Source organism: Anser brachyrhynchus (assembly GCF_964034855.1).
Source record: "Anser brachyrhynchus genome assembly, chromosome: 7".
NCBI classification, from domain to species: Eukaryota; Metazoa; Chordata; class Aves; order Anseriformes; family Anatidae; genus Anser; species Anser brachyrhynchus.
Window position 1 is genome coordinate 11,233,736 of NC_137701.1, and position 17,619 is coordinate 11,251,354.

General features: G+C 40.6%; 1 protein-coding gene across 14 annotated transcripts in view; it reads right to left on the reverse strand.

The window, feature by feature from the left end:
• The window catches only part of AGAP1 (ArfGAP with GTPase domain, ankyrin repeat and PH domain 1), a 373,475-nt gene that overhangs the window by 54,124 nt on the left and 301,732 nt on the right, over positions 1-17,619 (reverse strand). For 13 of the 14 annotated variants that reach the window (XM_080600161.1, XM_080600158.1, XM_080600167.1 and 10 more), the window contains one exon: positions 131-285. In XM_080600161.1, coding sequence (XP_080456287.1) covers positions 131-285 — 155 coding nt within the window. Of the gene's footprint in view, positions 1-130; positions 286-3,547; positions 8,824-17,619 lie in introns of those variants that run through there. The other variant, XM_080600156.1, reaches the window with a different exon arrangement.

Below are 17,619 nucleotides of genomic sequence, written 5' to 3' on the forward strand. Positions count from 1 at the left end.
ACTGTGCCATGTGCCTAGCACACGCATGTCTCTAGGAGGGCAAGTTTTAAAATTCAGGGTTCTTGATTTTGCTTTCCTTTTAATCATCAACCACCATAACTTATTTTCAGTATTACTCTGTGTACCATACCTTGTTCTTGCTGCTCTCGCATGACTGTAAACTGGCCAAGATCTGACTCTCTATGGCTTGTACCCATGCATCTCTTTCTTCGTATGTGGTAGCTTCAAAGTGCCACGTCTGGCCAGTGAGAGAGACAATGATAAACTCGAAGTTTTCTTCTTGTTCTGAAAAAAACATGCAATAGGAAGAAAAGTTTAAGGATCTCGATAGATAGCCCTAAGCAATCCTGTTTGATGAGCATTTCTGCAATGTAACAAGGAATTGCAGGTCTGAAAGTCTGAGATTCAAGGCTAAGCATATCCAACTACCCTGAAGCTGCACAACCCAAAACAACTTGCAGATCCAAAATTTTTCTCTCTAAATGCTATGTAGATAAAGTACTTTTTTTGGATACTTTGGATAATTTTTTTTGGATAAATATTCAGTTTCTCTGTGTATTTGAGTATTTAGTGTTGAGTCTATCCATTTCTCTAACACAAAGTCGCCAACAGACATTATTTAGACTTTAACCTGAGGTGCTAAGAGCTACATGTGTCACAAAATAACTTAAAAAGATGGACTATAAAGAGGTGACAACACAGTTTGTCAATTCTTCCTTCAATCACACGTGTACATGCACAGATATGTTAAAAAAAAAAAGTGCTTTTCTGGTCTACAGCACAAATACACCGGATTATACAGGATTAAAATCAGTTCAACTTATTCAACATTCACATTTGACATGGAAGATGAGAAAATGACCTGAGAAGCTAGCAGAAAGGGTCAGTGAAAAACCTTTAGGGCCACTAGACCATAGGGACAAATATTCAAGCTGAAGCACTGCAGCATATGAAAACATCAACAAAAGTACGCACACTAACTGCACATGGGACAGCAAAGTCAAATTAAAAAAAATCAAAGAAGCTGAAACAGAGTGGAATAGGGAATGGCAGGCATGAAGCATGAAAGGAACATAATAATAGAGCACAAAGTTCTGGTGAACATCAGACATAACGGGCTTTAGAAAGAGCATTTACATTCACTTGTCTACTAATGACTTATTATGTATTCAGAGCCATGAACCTCCTGCATTACCTTGTCATCCATAAGCATGTAAAGTTAAGTGACCAATCTAGCACTAGCTTTAAAGACAGTACTGCTGCTCGCTGGAAGTCATTTTCTCAACCTGTGGGACAACTGTTTTTTCTTGATAAGCTCCATGCTAGCAAGGCCATTGCTTATGCTGCTTTAATGAACTCTCAAAAAATAGAGTAGGTTAATTTGCACCTTGAGAACACACACAGAGTTGAAGGTTATTTCCAGGTGCATGAGAACACCTGAAGTAGCAGTTACACTAAAAAAAATATAAAAATAAATGTGTAGAATAAGTGGAAACAGAAAGAGGAGAGAAATGCACTGTGCAGGTATAACTACATTTGTTTTAGCAATATTGTGTAAAAAGCGGGTAGGATCACTAAGCAAAATGCTGATTAAATCACAAAAAAGTCACATTTATCAAATAGAGCTTCAAGAGTTTATGAAGATGATGTAAGGGTAAATCCAACAGAGAGACTAAAATTGCTTTCGGTCCTGTGCACTGTCATTGGCAGGACAATGCAGTGCTGCAGAATAAAAACTGACGCACCTCCAGAAAGCCTTGTTGGAGGGAAGAGGGTCCTGACAAAGCCAGGGAACACAGGCAGAGTAAGAGAACACAGAAAACCGAATCTCACATGAAGCAGCTTCTGGCAGAGTCCAGTTCAGGAGACTCATTCTTAGGCATTATGCCTTTCTCCCTCATCTCTCCTCTACTTGGCGCTGGAAGACAAGGCTATCGCACGGGGTGGCGTGTGGCTTTGGGGTCATTTTGTCACCACAGGGAAAATGAATTCCCCATGCCTCCTTTTTAAGCAGGGAGGACGGCCTGATGGATGCAAAGAAACAACGGTGCAACGAGAGAGAGGACTCCTCAAAAGCACGCAGGACTGAGCTAGCTTCGCATACATAACGATCAAGAAGTATATGTGCTATATATTTAGAGAGACTCTCTGCGGAGACAGAATCCTGTCACAGTCCAGCCCAAAATTTCAGCATCTACAAACTACGTGGCTTCCCAGCACCATAATTCCAGGACCTGAAAGAAGTGCATAAAGCCAAGACTCGGCATGATTGAACTCTCCCATCTTGTATTTGCCAATAATCCTGATTGCGTACTTAGGAATTTATTATGAGAAATAAATTGTGCAATCCAGCCAGTCTGCCCTTTAAAAGCAAGTTTGAAATACTGTCCTCGCTCACAACAGTGCCCCTGCAGGCTTTGTTTGCAAGGAACACTGCACTGAAGTTACCCTCTGCTTCTGGACGCATCCTGCGCGGTGTTTGAACCCTGCCATCCAGGCGACTCGAGTGAAATTGCGGGAACACTGCCAGCTGCTTCCTGTCGGTGTTCCTTTACACATGAAGTATCCTTTTTTCAAAGGAAAGGCTCTCTTGTTTAATCTCTGACCTCTTCTGCAGTGACCAGATGACACTGTGACAAAAGCTGCAAATGCCTCGCAGCCGCTGTGGCTTGGGATTGCCAGGTCTGCATGGTGCGTTGGTGCGTTTGTCCCTGCGGAGCCCTACCACGGGTTGTGAGGGCTGCAGCATGTCCTAAGGCTGGGCTGGGAGGGCATCTTCATGTCATCAGAAAGCAAGCTGACAACTTGGTTGTTGTTGACAATACATTAAGAATGCACAAGTTTGCATATTTTATTAGGCTTGCTCCTTAAAAAGCTCAGACGAGAAGCAAGAGCACCTGCTGAAGATGCGTTCAGTAATACATTTTTCTCCTTAAACGTGATGGAGTTTTGTTTTTGCAAACACAACTGCAAAACAAAGCACCAGAGCCAACGCCACGTCACCTGCAGAGCAATGTGTAAGACAGGCACGCCATGCAGGTAGCAAACATGTAGATCCTCAGCCATTGCAAACACAAACAGAAAAATCCAGGCAGCAGGGTGAAATTGCTGTTTTACTCTTCGGTAAAATTATGGGTTGTGCTATTTAAATCCCTATGAGCCCAATCACAAAATTTTATTAAACAGTTTTCCATGTTTAACAGTTATTCATAGAAAGGTCCACTATAATAGTATTTTAGCACCATCAACCTGTCGAAATCAACCTGCCCAATTACTCCAAACTACATTAATAACACCGGATATTACACTAATTGTGTCCAGTTTCTATGCAGACGAGGTCCCATGGGGCTAATTTTTCTTCCTCAGGGGCAAGCAACTCAGCCATCAAACTGATTTCACTAAGAATCCCTCCTCATTACACAAGTCCAGGCTGTCAAACTTTTTTTTAAAAAGGTTAATGGGCCAATCAGTCATCAATTATTTCCTGGAAGCCCAGCAGACAAAGGGTTAAAGTGCTAAGAAACAGCTGCAACTGATTTACATTTGGAAGTTATTATCAACATGAGATGTCTCAAATGTTGTGGGTTTTCTTTTTCTTTCTTTTCCTTTTTTTTTTTTTTTTGGTATAAGGGGGAAGGGGTGGCTAAAATGGGAAATAAGCCCAAACTGTAAGACCGTGATGATACAGAACCTAACACGTGAGACTTTTTTGGATTTTACTAGAGGAGCAGTGGATGTGCAACCAGGGAGTTTTAGGAAAACTACATTGCATTGCATATGGTGGCATGGAAACCATTAGTACCCCCACTTTCAAGGAACCACACGGTACCACGGTTGATGCTGCACATACCGATTTCACCATTATCTTTTCGTAGTAAGTTTACTTCATTCAACAGAACTTCACGTATATTTTCCCCTGCCAAACAACATACATTGCTACAGCCCACCCACTTACGGAGAACGATGCGCAATTCCTTGCAAGTGCTGTGCAAGGGAAAACAAACCGTTAGGCATGGTCTTGCTGCATTCCCACACCAATGCCTGTGTTCATTGTACGTAACAGAGATCAGATTTAGCAAACTACACTGAATATAACTACAGGATACAATTAGTCTATGACTTGTTCCAGAGAGCTCAATTAAGTCTACTAAAATGTAGGGAAAACACACATCTTGGTATCCCAGTAAGAGCTGCTCTAAACAATGTGCTTATATAATTTTGTTTGCAGTTTCCACTTCTCAGATCTTTTACTCTCAATTTTAAGAACTGCACAAATAGCTACTGACACCTTGCACCAGTGCTGGATAACCACAAGCACAGCTTCACGTCATTGGAAGATAAGGCCCCCTTTCTGCCAGGCACTCTACAATCAGAAGTCACACCCATCCCCAATATTTGCTTTTAAAAAACCCAGTATCGTTACTTTTCAAAGGGTATAAAATGAAGACTTACCAAGATTAAGGCATTTTTCATAGGCCCACAGGAATATTTGTACAGAGTCAGAAATAAAACTGGATTTCTAACTTCCAAGTCAGCGGTTTACAACCAGCCTCTTAGCTTAGATGCTAAATCGTGCATTTGCATCTCTGCACAATGCAGCTGCCATCAGAGGATCCTGGTGCTAATGCTACCTAGGTAAATTAATAGCAACTGACTGTGCACGTCTGGTGGACGATGCCACTGGCACAGGGTATACTTTCCAGAAACAGCAAGTGTAGAACCAAGAGATTCAATGGCATATTTCAAACACCCATAAAGCATCTTCTAGAGCTGAGGTTACAACTTCAAACCTATTCAAGCCTGCCTGAAGTAACACTGAGACCTATTTAAACTCCCTTTTTATCACATCCTTTATCTCTCAAAAACCACTTCCACTCAAGCATCCTTCCTTAATAACCCTCAATCTTTTCAAAAGGATGATAATGAAAAACTGCTGAGGTGCCCTAGCAATCAACACTGGATGTTTACAATATACAATTTGTTTACGACAAAGGTGCATGCTATTTATGTACTATATAACGATAACTATCGCTACATTTTGCCACTTGGTGTAAATTATCCCTGTAACTTGGAAGATAAGCATGTTTATTAGCAGCATCAATTAAGGAAATATTTGTGCCATGTCCCACTGGGCATGACTACGCTAATACTTCTCTCCCCTTTCCAAACCCAGTGTCTAAATCTAATTAGTTTTGAAAATCAACCCTATCAGGACAATGTAGCTCTGCTATCAGTTGCCCACAGCTCTTGATAAAGGTTGCATTCCACTGGAAGAATTTTTCAGTGGTACTGTTTTATATCACTACCCGTGAATGACAAACTGATGATGAAAGGCTTGTTTCTAGCTCAAGGCGCTCAGCCCCCCCACCATACATACTTGCTTTAAGACAACACGATTTGAAGAAATCCATGAAGTCATTTTTAAATTCAGTTCATAGGGTACCTAAGTCTATACTTGCACTAGGTGTTCCCCAATACATTTCAAGCCTGGAGCTTACTTTTTAAATTGTCGATTGGGTAGAGCTTATCTTCGGTGTTCTGAACAGCCTCCCCCTGCATCTGCTATGGTTGAGCAAAAGCTAACTTTCTGCATTGGCACAGCATCACGGCAGCAACAGCGTTGCGACCTTTTCAACAAAAGGTAGTTTGGGAGTTAATGAATATGCAGAAGACAAGTTTTCCATGAGATCCTGGCAACTCCGATGCAGCACGGCTTAACACATCACATGTAACCATAAAGAATGGAAAAATGAGAATTTAGTATCTTTTTGAATGTTTAACCATAGCACGCAGTGCACAGTCATTAAATTTCATAAAGCTACTTCTTTAAATGGTGGTGCAAAATATGTTGCTACAGGAAAAATAATTCCATGTTTTAACAATACTGCTCTGAGAGCAGGTACAACAGACTCCAGCTTCAGAAGAGTGAAATCGAGCAGGGTCTGTTTTAAGCACGACATGCTATAACATGCTTTCCCCCTAGAAAATCAAAGGATTGCTTAAATCCTGGCTGCCTGCAATAAGGAGCAGGTGGGACCTTTTCACTTGTCAGTGATTCCCTATGAAAAAAAAAAAAAAAAACAGAAAAAAAAACACTGAAAATGAGCGGTTTTAGTCAAACTCTACAATTGCAAGAAATTTTACTTTCTTTAATCTAAGAAATAATCTTTCTAAATAACACCAGTAAGAAAGTGATGAAGGAAAAGCAAAGGACACAGCAGTACAGTGCCCGCTTCTTTCTGCCCTCAGAAGTTAGAGTCATCCAGCTGTGAATCCTACACCCAGACAGTCACCTTCGTGAAAATCCGGCCAGAACAGACACGACAGAAATGCATTGGTTTTGGCATCAAATAGCAGAGAGGAGCCACATTCAGGGAGGACTCTCAGCTTTGCACGGCGTGTACCAAAAGGTGACCTCGTGCAAGCACCAGGGACCAGTGACCGACACACCATGCCGAGGACCACGCAGACACTCACTGCTGCTAAGCATTGATGAAACCTTTGCAGCATCTGAGTTGAGGTGCGCAGACCTTTGCTTTCCCCATCTTAATTGGAGATTTTGCTACATGGAAGCGTACAGAATCCCTAAATAATAGGATTGGAATTAAAAACTAGCTGAGAGGCTGCTTTCTAGATCAAGCTTTTAAAAATGAGAATTGTACATGATGAGAATATTTTTGTTCTGTAAAAACGTGTAAGTGCAATTGAGCAAGCATGTGCTAAAGACTAAAGCAGATTTGTTATTCTGGACTGTCATTTCCTATCAACATTTTCTTTTTTGAAGGCATAATTATCTAAACATGTGGCTTTTAATACTTACACTGCTCATTAACTCTACATTTGCCAGTCTCACAACTCCCGCTATCACACTGAGGTTAAACATACAAGCTCAGAGATGCAAAACTATGGAGAACAGTGGATCTTCAGTTTTTAGCAGGGATTATACTTCCAAAAAAAAGATGTATTTGTTTAATTTCAGAATTTCGTTTGATGACATCTCTCAAAACTCTTTGGACCATATAGCTATCAGGAACACGTTCCCATAAGCTTATTCAGTGTGCCTTCAATAGCTAGTTTGATGAGTGAAGTAAGGGATTTTTTAAACTAGACAGGCCCTAAACCCCAAAATCTTCATCTGTAAGACACAAGGGAATTCTTTACACTTGTTTCACTGCTACAATTTAGTAACAAGTAGGTATAAAATCACCAGCTCCTCCATGAGCATACCTGTAACAAACATGTCTGTGCACTGATTAACAGAAAAGATAAAAACCAGCACGTACATACAAAATTAAATATTTTTAAAATGTATCTACTTAGTTTCCTATTAAATGGAAAAAGAAAATATTTATGTCCAATAATCACTTTCTCTCATTTCATATTTTGCACTTGAAAAGACATCAAAATGATCAAAATAGGCAGAATTTTGCAACTGTTGCTCTGAAAGGTAATAATTTTACATTTACAATGAGAAATAAAACAAAATTATAATTAAAAAAAGCCTCCTTAACAAGCCGCAGGAAAATTACACTTTTGTTTCCCACATATACTTTATTTGGCAGTGAGAGCATGGCATCCAACAGCAATACAGCAGTAATTGTGCAAAAAAGGACGGTGATATAAATCACCAAAGGTTAATGATCAGGATGTGAACAGAGGGACTTGTTTACAGAAATAGCATGCAATTTAAAATTTACAAGAGATTTAATGCCACTGCTTGGCAATCACTAAAATCAACAGCCCAGAAAACAGTGACATTAAGAAAAATATTACAGTTATAATCATTCCAAAATAAGTCAATTAGTGTTAGGGCATGCGCTTGCGATTACTTGACCCATTTGGTTCGCACTTAAGTGAAAAAAATCCCCCCCCCATTATATTGAGATTACTGAGTTGTGACCTATTTTGCATTCCATATTTCTTACACTATCCCTCTTACATGCCGCTGGAGATGGTGGCAGAGGTTTTTTCTCCTCTCCTGGCTTCCAAGTAATTCTGACCTTTGACATTTGTAATAATAAAAAAAGAAGGAAGTTTATAATTGTGTTGTTCAAATGAAGGTGGAGGGGAAAAAAAATTCAATGTGCTATTATACAAAAGCCATGACGGCTGTCTTCGGTGAAAAAAAAGCAATGTAAGTCAATTTGTGAACTTTGGCACCAGATGACCTTTAGAAATACAACAATATACAGAATTTACAAGCAAGAGTAGCACATGCAAATGACCCGGCACTGTCTCGCCTTTGGATTAGAGCTGCAAAGAGCATTATGGAGAACGCTTTCACAAAACAAATTAAGACTGTTACTTAAATGTCACGGCACACTATTGTATTTGGCTACAGATCATTACACCTGATACTAACACTTTTAAAAACTGTAATAACTTGGGAAATATTACATTGAGTGCCCACATGTATAAAGGGAATATAAAAAAATAAATAAATAAAAGAAGAAAATGGGTTCTTGAAGTAATTTAAACATCACCACTCCACGACTAGAGGGAAAGGTCAAAATTTAAGTAAGCTGAAAGGAACATGAATGGTAAAATAAAATGCACAAACAAAAAGATGAAAAGACCACTGGAATGACTCTGCAAACACAAGATGAAAGCACGCATGCTTTGGGCAAATTTGATTTCCATTCCTGCATTTGGTAAGCGAGAGACGGAACGAGGACAATTTTCGGAAAAGCGGGTTAAAAAACGGGTAGAGAGGAGGTGTTCATCTAAAACGTGTTGTTTTGTTACCTTCAGTGTTGGTGCTGCTGCTGCTGTATATATTTCGCAGGCTACCAACACGGTTTAGTTTCCAAGCTTTGCGTTTGGCTGCATCCAGAGAGCAGAAGGGGAAGAGAAAAAAAAGAGAATAGAATAAAAATAAAGAAAAGAAAAAAAATGAGGAGGGGGGGAAAAAGAAACATCAAAATAGCATGTGAAGTAAAATACAAGCACAAGCCTGTTACATGTGAAGAGTTACACACAGAAAATGCACACAGGACTATACAGCCTCTCAGATCCACAAACAACATGGAAAGCCTCTTCCTTATTGGAAACGTTTTTTAAAACTCTGAAACATGACAAGGTTTGGCAAGACCAGATGGATCTGCTATTAGAACAGACAAAACCAGACCAGTAGAACTAAAAATGCACAACATATTTGTACAGAGGATAGCAGACTAGTCAAAACAACTACTGTAAAATGCTATTTAATACCAAAACTCGGCTAGACGAGTTCTTTTCCTCCAAAAGCCTATATTAATCACTTGATGCCTGTAGTTATAACACCTTTAAAAGTTGAGGTGATGATGTAATGGGCTTAAATCATCAAAACAAGAACGAATGTTATTTGCAGGATTGAGCTTACAGGCATTACTCAATTATTTTGAAGACTGTCAAGTAGACATTGATGCTGTGTAAATTATGTTTGTGCTCCCTCCCTGCCCCTAGCAAATCACTGCAAAACAGAAGTTTTAATTGGAAATTACAAATGTATATATATATATATTTTTTATATTACAAACACCACCATCGCTTTATGAGAATCCACAATTTTTTAGATTTTCTGAGATCCCAGCTGTTGTTTTTACAATTAGCAGGAAATATTGCTCAAAAGCACTCAATTCCTGTGCTCATTAAGAGAGACTAAATTTTTATGTTCTTTAAAATCTACATGTTTCGCCTTGAAAGTGAATTCACAGCATGAGAAGCGCATTCAATCAACAACATGCTTAGACTCAGTTTCATCAGACAGGAACTGTATGAAACATCCAAGCACACCACGGTACCGCTGGCCTCTAACAGTGACTTACGCTGAAATAATAGAAACGTCCCCTTTCCTCTACCCATGGACAAGGAGGGAATGGCGTATCTGCTGGAAGTGGTATCTCTACAAGCTTTTCAACCACCTCATCAGGTCACCCACTCAAGAAATAATAATGCAACACTGCCTAGCCTGTAATAATTTTGTAAAATGTGTTGCACAGGATCAGGGATGAGATCGCTGTGGTCAGTGAGAAATGGAAGAGCACCAAGACCTCCTTCTATGACTTTTCTCAGCAGGTCACACAGACCTAGTGCCCACAGACAGTGGAAAGCTTGAGCTCAGGTGTGAGACTTCTGAAAAGGACAGTATTGGTTAGAGTGTTATTAATTATGATTAATTTCTATGACGCTTTAAAACCGAACATTCTACCACTCTGATTCAGCTTATTATGAAGAAACTTGTGATGAATTTGGATTAAGACCCCCTAAGCACAGACGCTCCTCATCCTTTAGGATAACGTGAACATCACACAACATAATGAGTACGGTGATAAAACATTTAAGAATTTTTCTTTCTAAATTTAACAGAGAACTTTTTTTAATGTCCCATGGAACTCAGACTGAACAGCTGCTTCCACAGAAAAGGAACAGTGACACAAAGTCATTCAAATGCTTAACAAAAAGCTTGATTTTTGGCTGAAGATCTAAGGCTGGAACAAGCACTTGTTTGCTGCACATGGATACCTGTCATAAAGCAGCACAGAGCTTGTGTTTGCAGGAGGTGATGTGTTCAGGCACTGAAAGGAGAACGTTTCTCTCTCCAGCCCCTATCTCAAAGTTGCCTGTGTAAAGCTATCCTCATGTACACACCGAGAAAGAACTTCAAACCGCACAGACAGTAAAACAGCTATAAAAAAGTTATTACTGCAGCTGAAGAGAAATGCCTCAGCACCCTAGACTGTTAAGCTAGACGTCCTGTTGTAATAAAGTAATCCGCAGGCTTTAGTGCTCTATGCTGAAAGGGAAAATGGACGACTGGGTACCTTACAATCACAGAACAGTTTGGGCTGGAGGGGACCTCAAAGCCCACCCAGTGCCACCCCTGTCATGGGCAGTGAGCCCTCAAGCAGAGCAGGCCCCATCCAGCCTGGCCTTGGGCACTGCCAGGGATGGGGCACCCACAGCTCCTCGGGGCAGCCTGGGACAGGGCCTCACTGCCCTCAGAATGAGGAATTTCTTCCATAAGTCTGATCTAAATCTACCCCCTTTTAGTTTAAAGCCATTACCCCTTGTCCTATCACCACATTCCTTAATAAAGAGTCCCTCCCCAGCTCTCCTGTATCCCCTTTAAGCACTGAAAGGCCGCTACAAGGCCTCCCCGGAGCCTTCTCCTCCCCAGGCTGACCCCCCCAGCTCCCTCAGCCTGGCTCTGTAGGAGAGGTGCTCCAGCCTCTGGCCATCCTCGTGGCCTCCTCTGGCCCCGTGCCCACAGCCCCACGTCCTGCTGGTGCTGGGGCCCCGGGGGGGTCTCACAGAGCAGAAGGGGAGAATCCCCTCCCTCGCCCTGCTGCCTGCGCTCGTGTGGGTGCAGCCCAGGACGTGATCGGCTCTCTGGGCTGCAAGCGCACATTGCTGGCTCGTGTCACTCATCTGAGTGACATCCTTTAGACTATATATCACTGAAATTAAAATATATAATGTTATCTGGAAGATTAAGTTAGATCTATTTAAAAATTAAAGTTCATCAAATCTAAATATATCTTCATTGTATGCATCCTTCAATATGAAAAATCTTCAGTTTTAGAAATATTTAACTAGTCCCAGCAGGTACCAGCAACTAGAAAGGCACAATTTCCCAGCTGAAAACTTGTTTTTCCTGAAAAAAATTTACATATAAATAGACAAAATCGAGGTTTGGCACCCTCAGAAAAGGAAGACCGTTTCCAGTATACAAAGACCCTTTCCCAGTCTGTTTTCATTTTTCAAACTTTAATCGCATGTTAAAGTACGGACATATAAGCAGGAAGTGAACTTGCAACCTGGTTTTCTATTAACCTATTGATGAAATAGTCCATTTTAATGTGTTAAGTGTCATGCCTTTTTCTTCTTTTTAAACAAATGGACTTTTTTCTCAGTGAAGCTGAGGTCCTGATACATCCTAGTGTGTCCTTTAGCATCGATTAGACTCCAGTCTGCTTCCTGGTGGTGCTCTGCGGTCTCTGAGAATTCACGAATATGATCAGCAGCAGGGTTGGACAGTGCCAAGTTCAGCCTCCACCGCGTGATTGATGTGCGTGCGACCACCAGGGCCTAGCCCAGCCATCCCACCCTGACTGCCTTCAAAATTACAGTCTGACTATAAATTTCTGCTACCTGCAAACAAGGCCTCAGCAGGCACTGGAGGTCATTGTTTGCCTGATCTGTCTTTGACTTACATGCCAGAATATTCAGTCCATCCAGTCTGGGTTCACTCCCCAGTTTTAAGTTAGCTCAGTGTGAGCTCTGGTTGCCAGCTCTGGTGATGTATATGTGTGTGCATAGATAAAGAAAACCATGAAAGCCAGAACTGGTTTCCAATGAAAAGCTATTAAAAATACTTCATTATTTAACAGAAACAAAGCTTTCTAATTAGAAAAGATCTTTAAGGTGAATTGATCTGTTGAAGTATTTTCTGGAAGTCTGTTTTCTTAGAATAATCTTACTAAGAAGCATCTCTAGTTAGAGATACTAAATTAAAAATAACAAACACTTTTCTCAAACAACAAATACCTGGAATGAAGATAACTATTTCCCAAAAGATACGAGTATTTGATTTAGCTTGTCCTGAAATGGCAACTAGTATTCTGCCTAGTATGCAGGACTACCACAATCTGAATGACTGATGTATTTTAATAACGTTTCGAGAAAATCTTATTAACATCGACACTTGCCCTGATCTCTGGCTTGAATGCTGAAAGGAAAACAACAACTTGCAGCAATCAAAGCAGGGCCCCATCCCAACTAGCATGTAGGCACAGAGTGGAAGCACAGTTTCTGATCTTTACCAAGCTCATTAACTCCAGAATTTAGATTACTGAGATTAAACTCTTACCTTTGCCAGGCAAATTAATTTGTGATTCCAAACTCTCAATCTGGACTAGCACAATAAGTCATTATCTATCACCCAATGGCTCTGAGCTCTGCTTTTAACAAACCTGCAAAACAACGCCTTAACTGTTGCAATGTTCGACTCAGTGCAAGCCATCATCCGGCAGTTCCTCCCAGTAGTTACCATGGGAAGAAATCACAAAGCAACAAACCATGAAAGCGTTGACTCTCGGAGCCTGACATGTGGTTTTACGATGAAGGGTTAAAATGATTTCTTGAGCTCTTGCAAGGAAGCTACTCTCAATTTTACCATCTATGATCTGATGCGTCACTCGTGTGGCACATACACGCTCAGACATCTAGTTCAAATACACCATTTGAGGGACTAGAACCTACCACATTGATTTGTAAGGAGGAAAGAATGATGTGCTTCTCTATAACTGTGTCAAGTGTTACAATGGACCATACAGATATTTATTTTTTATAGCAGGAACTACTCCCCAGGTAGTCAGAGGTCAGCAGTCGTTGAATCATCTCCATGTACTGTAAAAGAACCACATGCTACCTAAACAGACATACCAGTTCAAACTGCTTGTATTCCTCTTTGCTTCATCCTAATTTTCATCATAATTTTTATGGTGAACAAATGATGGGCACAATTGCAAAGTTCTGTTGGGGTAGAACTGCATTTCTGGAAGGATACATCCCCAGCCATTTCTGCATCCAGAAGGGAGGACTGGATGCGTTCCCTGCAGTCTCTCCAGAAGCACTCCCATTTCCTTCCTTCACTCCTCCTGATTCACTCAAAAGAGTTGCAAGAGCATCTTATGGGTGTTTTTAATATCAGTTTTGTGTTTCATCAGTGAATGTGGTAGCTCTCACTTTTAGAAAGTACCTTGCCACATCTCCACCTAAACGCTATGAGTCCAGTAAGACAAAACACTTGCCATTGTTCATTCATGCCTCACCTATGGCCCCTTGTAAGATTAAAAAAAAAAAAACACAGCAAAAACAAATACACAAAAAAATGGAAACCCTTTTCAGGTTTCAAACACCATTTCAGGTGTTGTCCATGACATGACATGACATGTCCAGTGTCTCCTGCTCTTTGCCTCAAGAGTTCACAGCCTGCAGAAGCCCTGGCCAGGACGGATGCCTCCTGGTGCCAAGTGTTAAGCCTGGGTTCAAAAAATTCTTGGTTGAGACACATAGAAAAATGCTCCTTTTGCATAGTTTCTGTTAGCAAATGCAGAATGCAGTTTCTCTGGCTGCATCCTCCCTGTGTACAGCTGGGAACCAAGCACAGCTCTGCAAAGCAGTATGCCGAAACTCGCCGCTGCTTGGCACTCACGAGGGCTGACACCTACTTTTAGAAGGACGTGCTCTCTATCAAATGGGACTATCGTACCAGCAATCCATGTGTCAGCAGGGGTTGCGTTACCCACGACAGCTGCCAAGGTTTGCTTGCTCTGCACATAACATTATATGAAAGTCATTTCAAAGGGGTAGCACATAGCCCTCATTCTCACCTCAAAAACCTCATGCTGATTCACCAGTCACACAGCCCTGCTGAACAAAGCACTGCCATTACTGGGAAGCTGCAAGGCAAACTTCTCGTATGCATTGCTCTGCAAATGTAACTCAACTTTATTGTGCCAGAAGAGCCTTGAAATGGGACAGACTGCACTTCCAAAGCCCATAGACCCATTTTTCCCCCAGCTCTGCTGCACCTGCCAATAATGCAAGACAAACTCCCTGCCACAAAAGGGTGTTGAGAAGCACCCAGCTCATGTCATAAGGGCACCAGAGAAGCCCTTAGAAAGGGCAACTTCTAAGAACATTGGGAACAAGTGATTAATTAGAGACAAACTGCAGGCAAAGGGGTTTTGTATCTCACCAAACAACATCCTACGCATCTAGCTACCTAAAAACTGCTAGTGGGGCATGCGTTCAGGAGTTGATCTTGATTCGATAAACTCATCTTTTCAGAACACAGGCTTTGACCTCTTCTAGAGTTTACACAAGCAAGACTCACACTTTTGTTTTTTGTTCTAAACAAGCTTTTCCTGTTTATTTTTTAAATGAATTACTCCCACCAATTCGTCCTTCTGTTTCACCAGCTGCAGAACCATAAAGCTCCCAGATCTACAACCTGGACCTTAAAAAACAATAAAAATCTGGGTTTCCTATGGAAAGCCTTAACTGTTTAAATCAAGCATGACTTAGGGCACATGCGACTTAATGTGTAGAAATGCTACAGCCTGGCAAACAGAGAGAGGCTACGTGTGCCTGCAGAGCACACACAGCATAGGAGTCATGAAGCCCTTGTCACGACTCCTTAGGTATTGAAGGGACTCACTGTGCGTTACCAGATGCAATTCCACTCTGTTATTTCAGTTTTCCATGTCCTTATCTTTAAATTTGCAGTTTAGACGGCACAGACTGCAATGCACATTCTCTGAAATGGAAGCTGTACATGTTATTTAATGGCTGAACAAGTCTTTGACCACCCAAACACCATTGTAATAGAGCTCTAAAAAATTAATCCAAATAGAAGATAGTTAGAACTAGTGAGAGATGATTACACATTAGGTCTCTGCCCACTGCAGCAAGCCCTGATGATAAAATGGTGGCAACAGTTTGTCATTTCAGCTGAAGCTCTGGGAGGACATCCAGCTGTATCTGGAGGCATAGGCAATCCTCCATTTGCTGTTAATTTTGAGTATTTCACCTTGTGAGATGAATTATACTTATTGAACATACATGCTGTATGTAAAATGAGCTTGGTCATGTTTTAAATGTTTATGTCATAAAGTGAGAATAGGCATGTCAGCAGATGAAGAAGAAAATTAGGCTTTGGAATAGCCTTTTGTTAAGATACGGAGTAACTGGGAATCAATTAAGCTTAATGACTCCCAATTACCGCATATCTTCGTATTTGTTCAGGCAATAACTTTACATCTGTGACCAACCCCTTGCAGACAGAGTTTCTTCTGTGTTTGCTTTCTTTAATAGGGATGCTATTTATTCTGTGTTAATGAATCTACTTTTCCTGTCTAATTTTGATTAGTTAGGTATTGTACTAAATATGTTTACCACCACTATGATCACATACCATTATTTCTAAAACGCATCTACTGTATAAGCCACGTGCACATCTGATGGTACCTCTGTTTAATAATACCCGTGAAGTTCTCTAAGGATGGTTAAGGTGCTGGTCACCTAAACATCACATTAACCCTCTTCAAGTTTCTTAAACCAAACTATTTACACATGATAAGCAGAAATACGCGTTCTTTCTTAGGGGAGTCTCAATATCTAGAGTCTCACCCTAAAAATCCTCCTCCACTGCTGTACTGAGAAACTACAGACTTGCTAATGTCACCTCTTGTCTCCGTGTGACAGAGTTCTTTGTTGATTAGATAAATAGTCCTCAGATAGCTGATTAAAAAATGATGTAGCCGTTAGGTTGTGTGTCCAAGCTTTGTCAGCCATGTTGGATGTTAAAGTGTGCATGAATTACATCCCTGGAGTGTGCTGAACAGTGCTGATTAAATGAGGCACGCCACAGCCCTCAGCATCAATTATCAGAAATAATAGGATCTTTTCACCTACACTGGAGGAAGGGGGCTGGGGATGGAGTCAGCATGCCACTCATTTCTCAGAATATCTCATCATCGTAAGCTCAAAATAATAACACTGTTCATTCACGTAAGGACGTTTGTTTGTTTTTATTGTGTAACAATAAAGACTGAGAAGATACATGAGGAAAAACCTTCTGCCATAGCATATACCAGGTGATTTTTTTTAAAACATACAATACCTGTGTAACATCTATCTAGAAAAATAGGGATATGTAAGATCTGGGTAAGAGGCAACCTTGAATGCAAGAGGAGTGTTTAAGGATAAACTCCAGGACAATCTATGTGAAGTTGCCACCACACTGGGGAAAGGTTTCTACGTTTCAGTCGCCCTCACCCTCTTTTTCAGCTCACTCTTCATCACGAGTGGTTTCATCAGGAGCTGTGAAACTGCAGATTGGGGATTTTCCTTTTTTGTTGGTCAGCAGAACAGCGATTTGCTTAACAAAATCATACTCCTTCATAAGAGGGTTGAAATTATTTCATTGAGATGCAGCCTAGGAGATTCTTACACCACTTAAACTTGTTCCTTCAGCTGCGAAGGGGCCTGAGACAGTCTCTTTTACCCTATATGGAAGCAGCAATGATGAAAATTCCTCAAAAAGGGTTACAAAAAGGGCATATATAATATATGATGTTATTTAGAAAGTCAAATTATATCTATACATAATGTTTCTAGATCTGACCAACACTAAATTTTAGAATAAAACGCCAAGTGCAAGGATCTCAGAAATATATACACTACTTTTGTGTAATTCCTAACAAATGGTCATATTTGCATACAGCAGATCTATTAAATCAGATTTCCAAAGTAAAATATCTTTAAACACTTCAGTGCAACTCTAAGGTTTCCAAACCTTACATTCGTTCTGTATGCTGATGTTAACAGGGCATGCATCCCAACATACCAAAAAAATGGAGCCGAAATACAAAAAATATAACCACTGATGGTTATTCAATAAAAATAGAAGCCAAAGCCTGACAGTAATTGCCCTTAATATATCAAATGGGTTCTTTTTGAACACCAGGATACCCAGCGGCTTGTTTTTCTGAGCAAAGCAAATTACTAAAAATGCCAAGTTATGTAAAGTTACCCAACCCAAACACAAGTAAAAACCTTATGCCTGATACA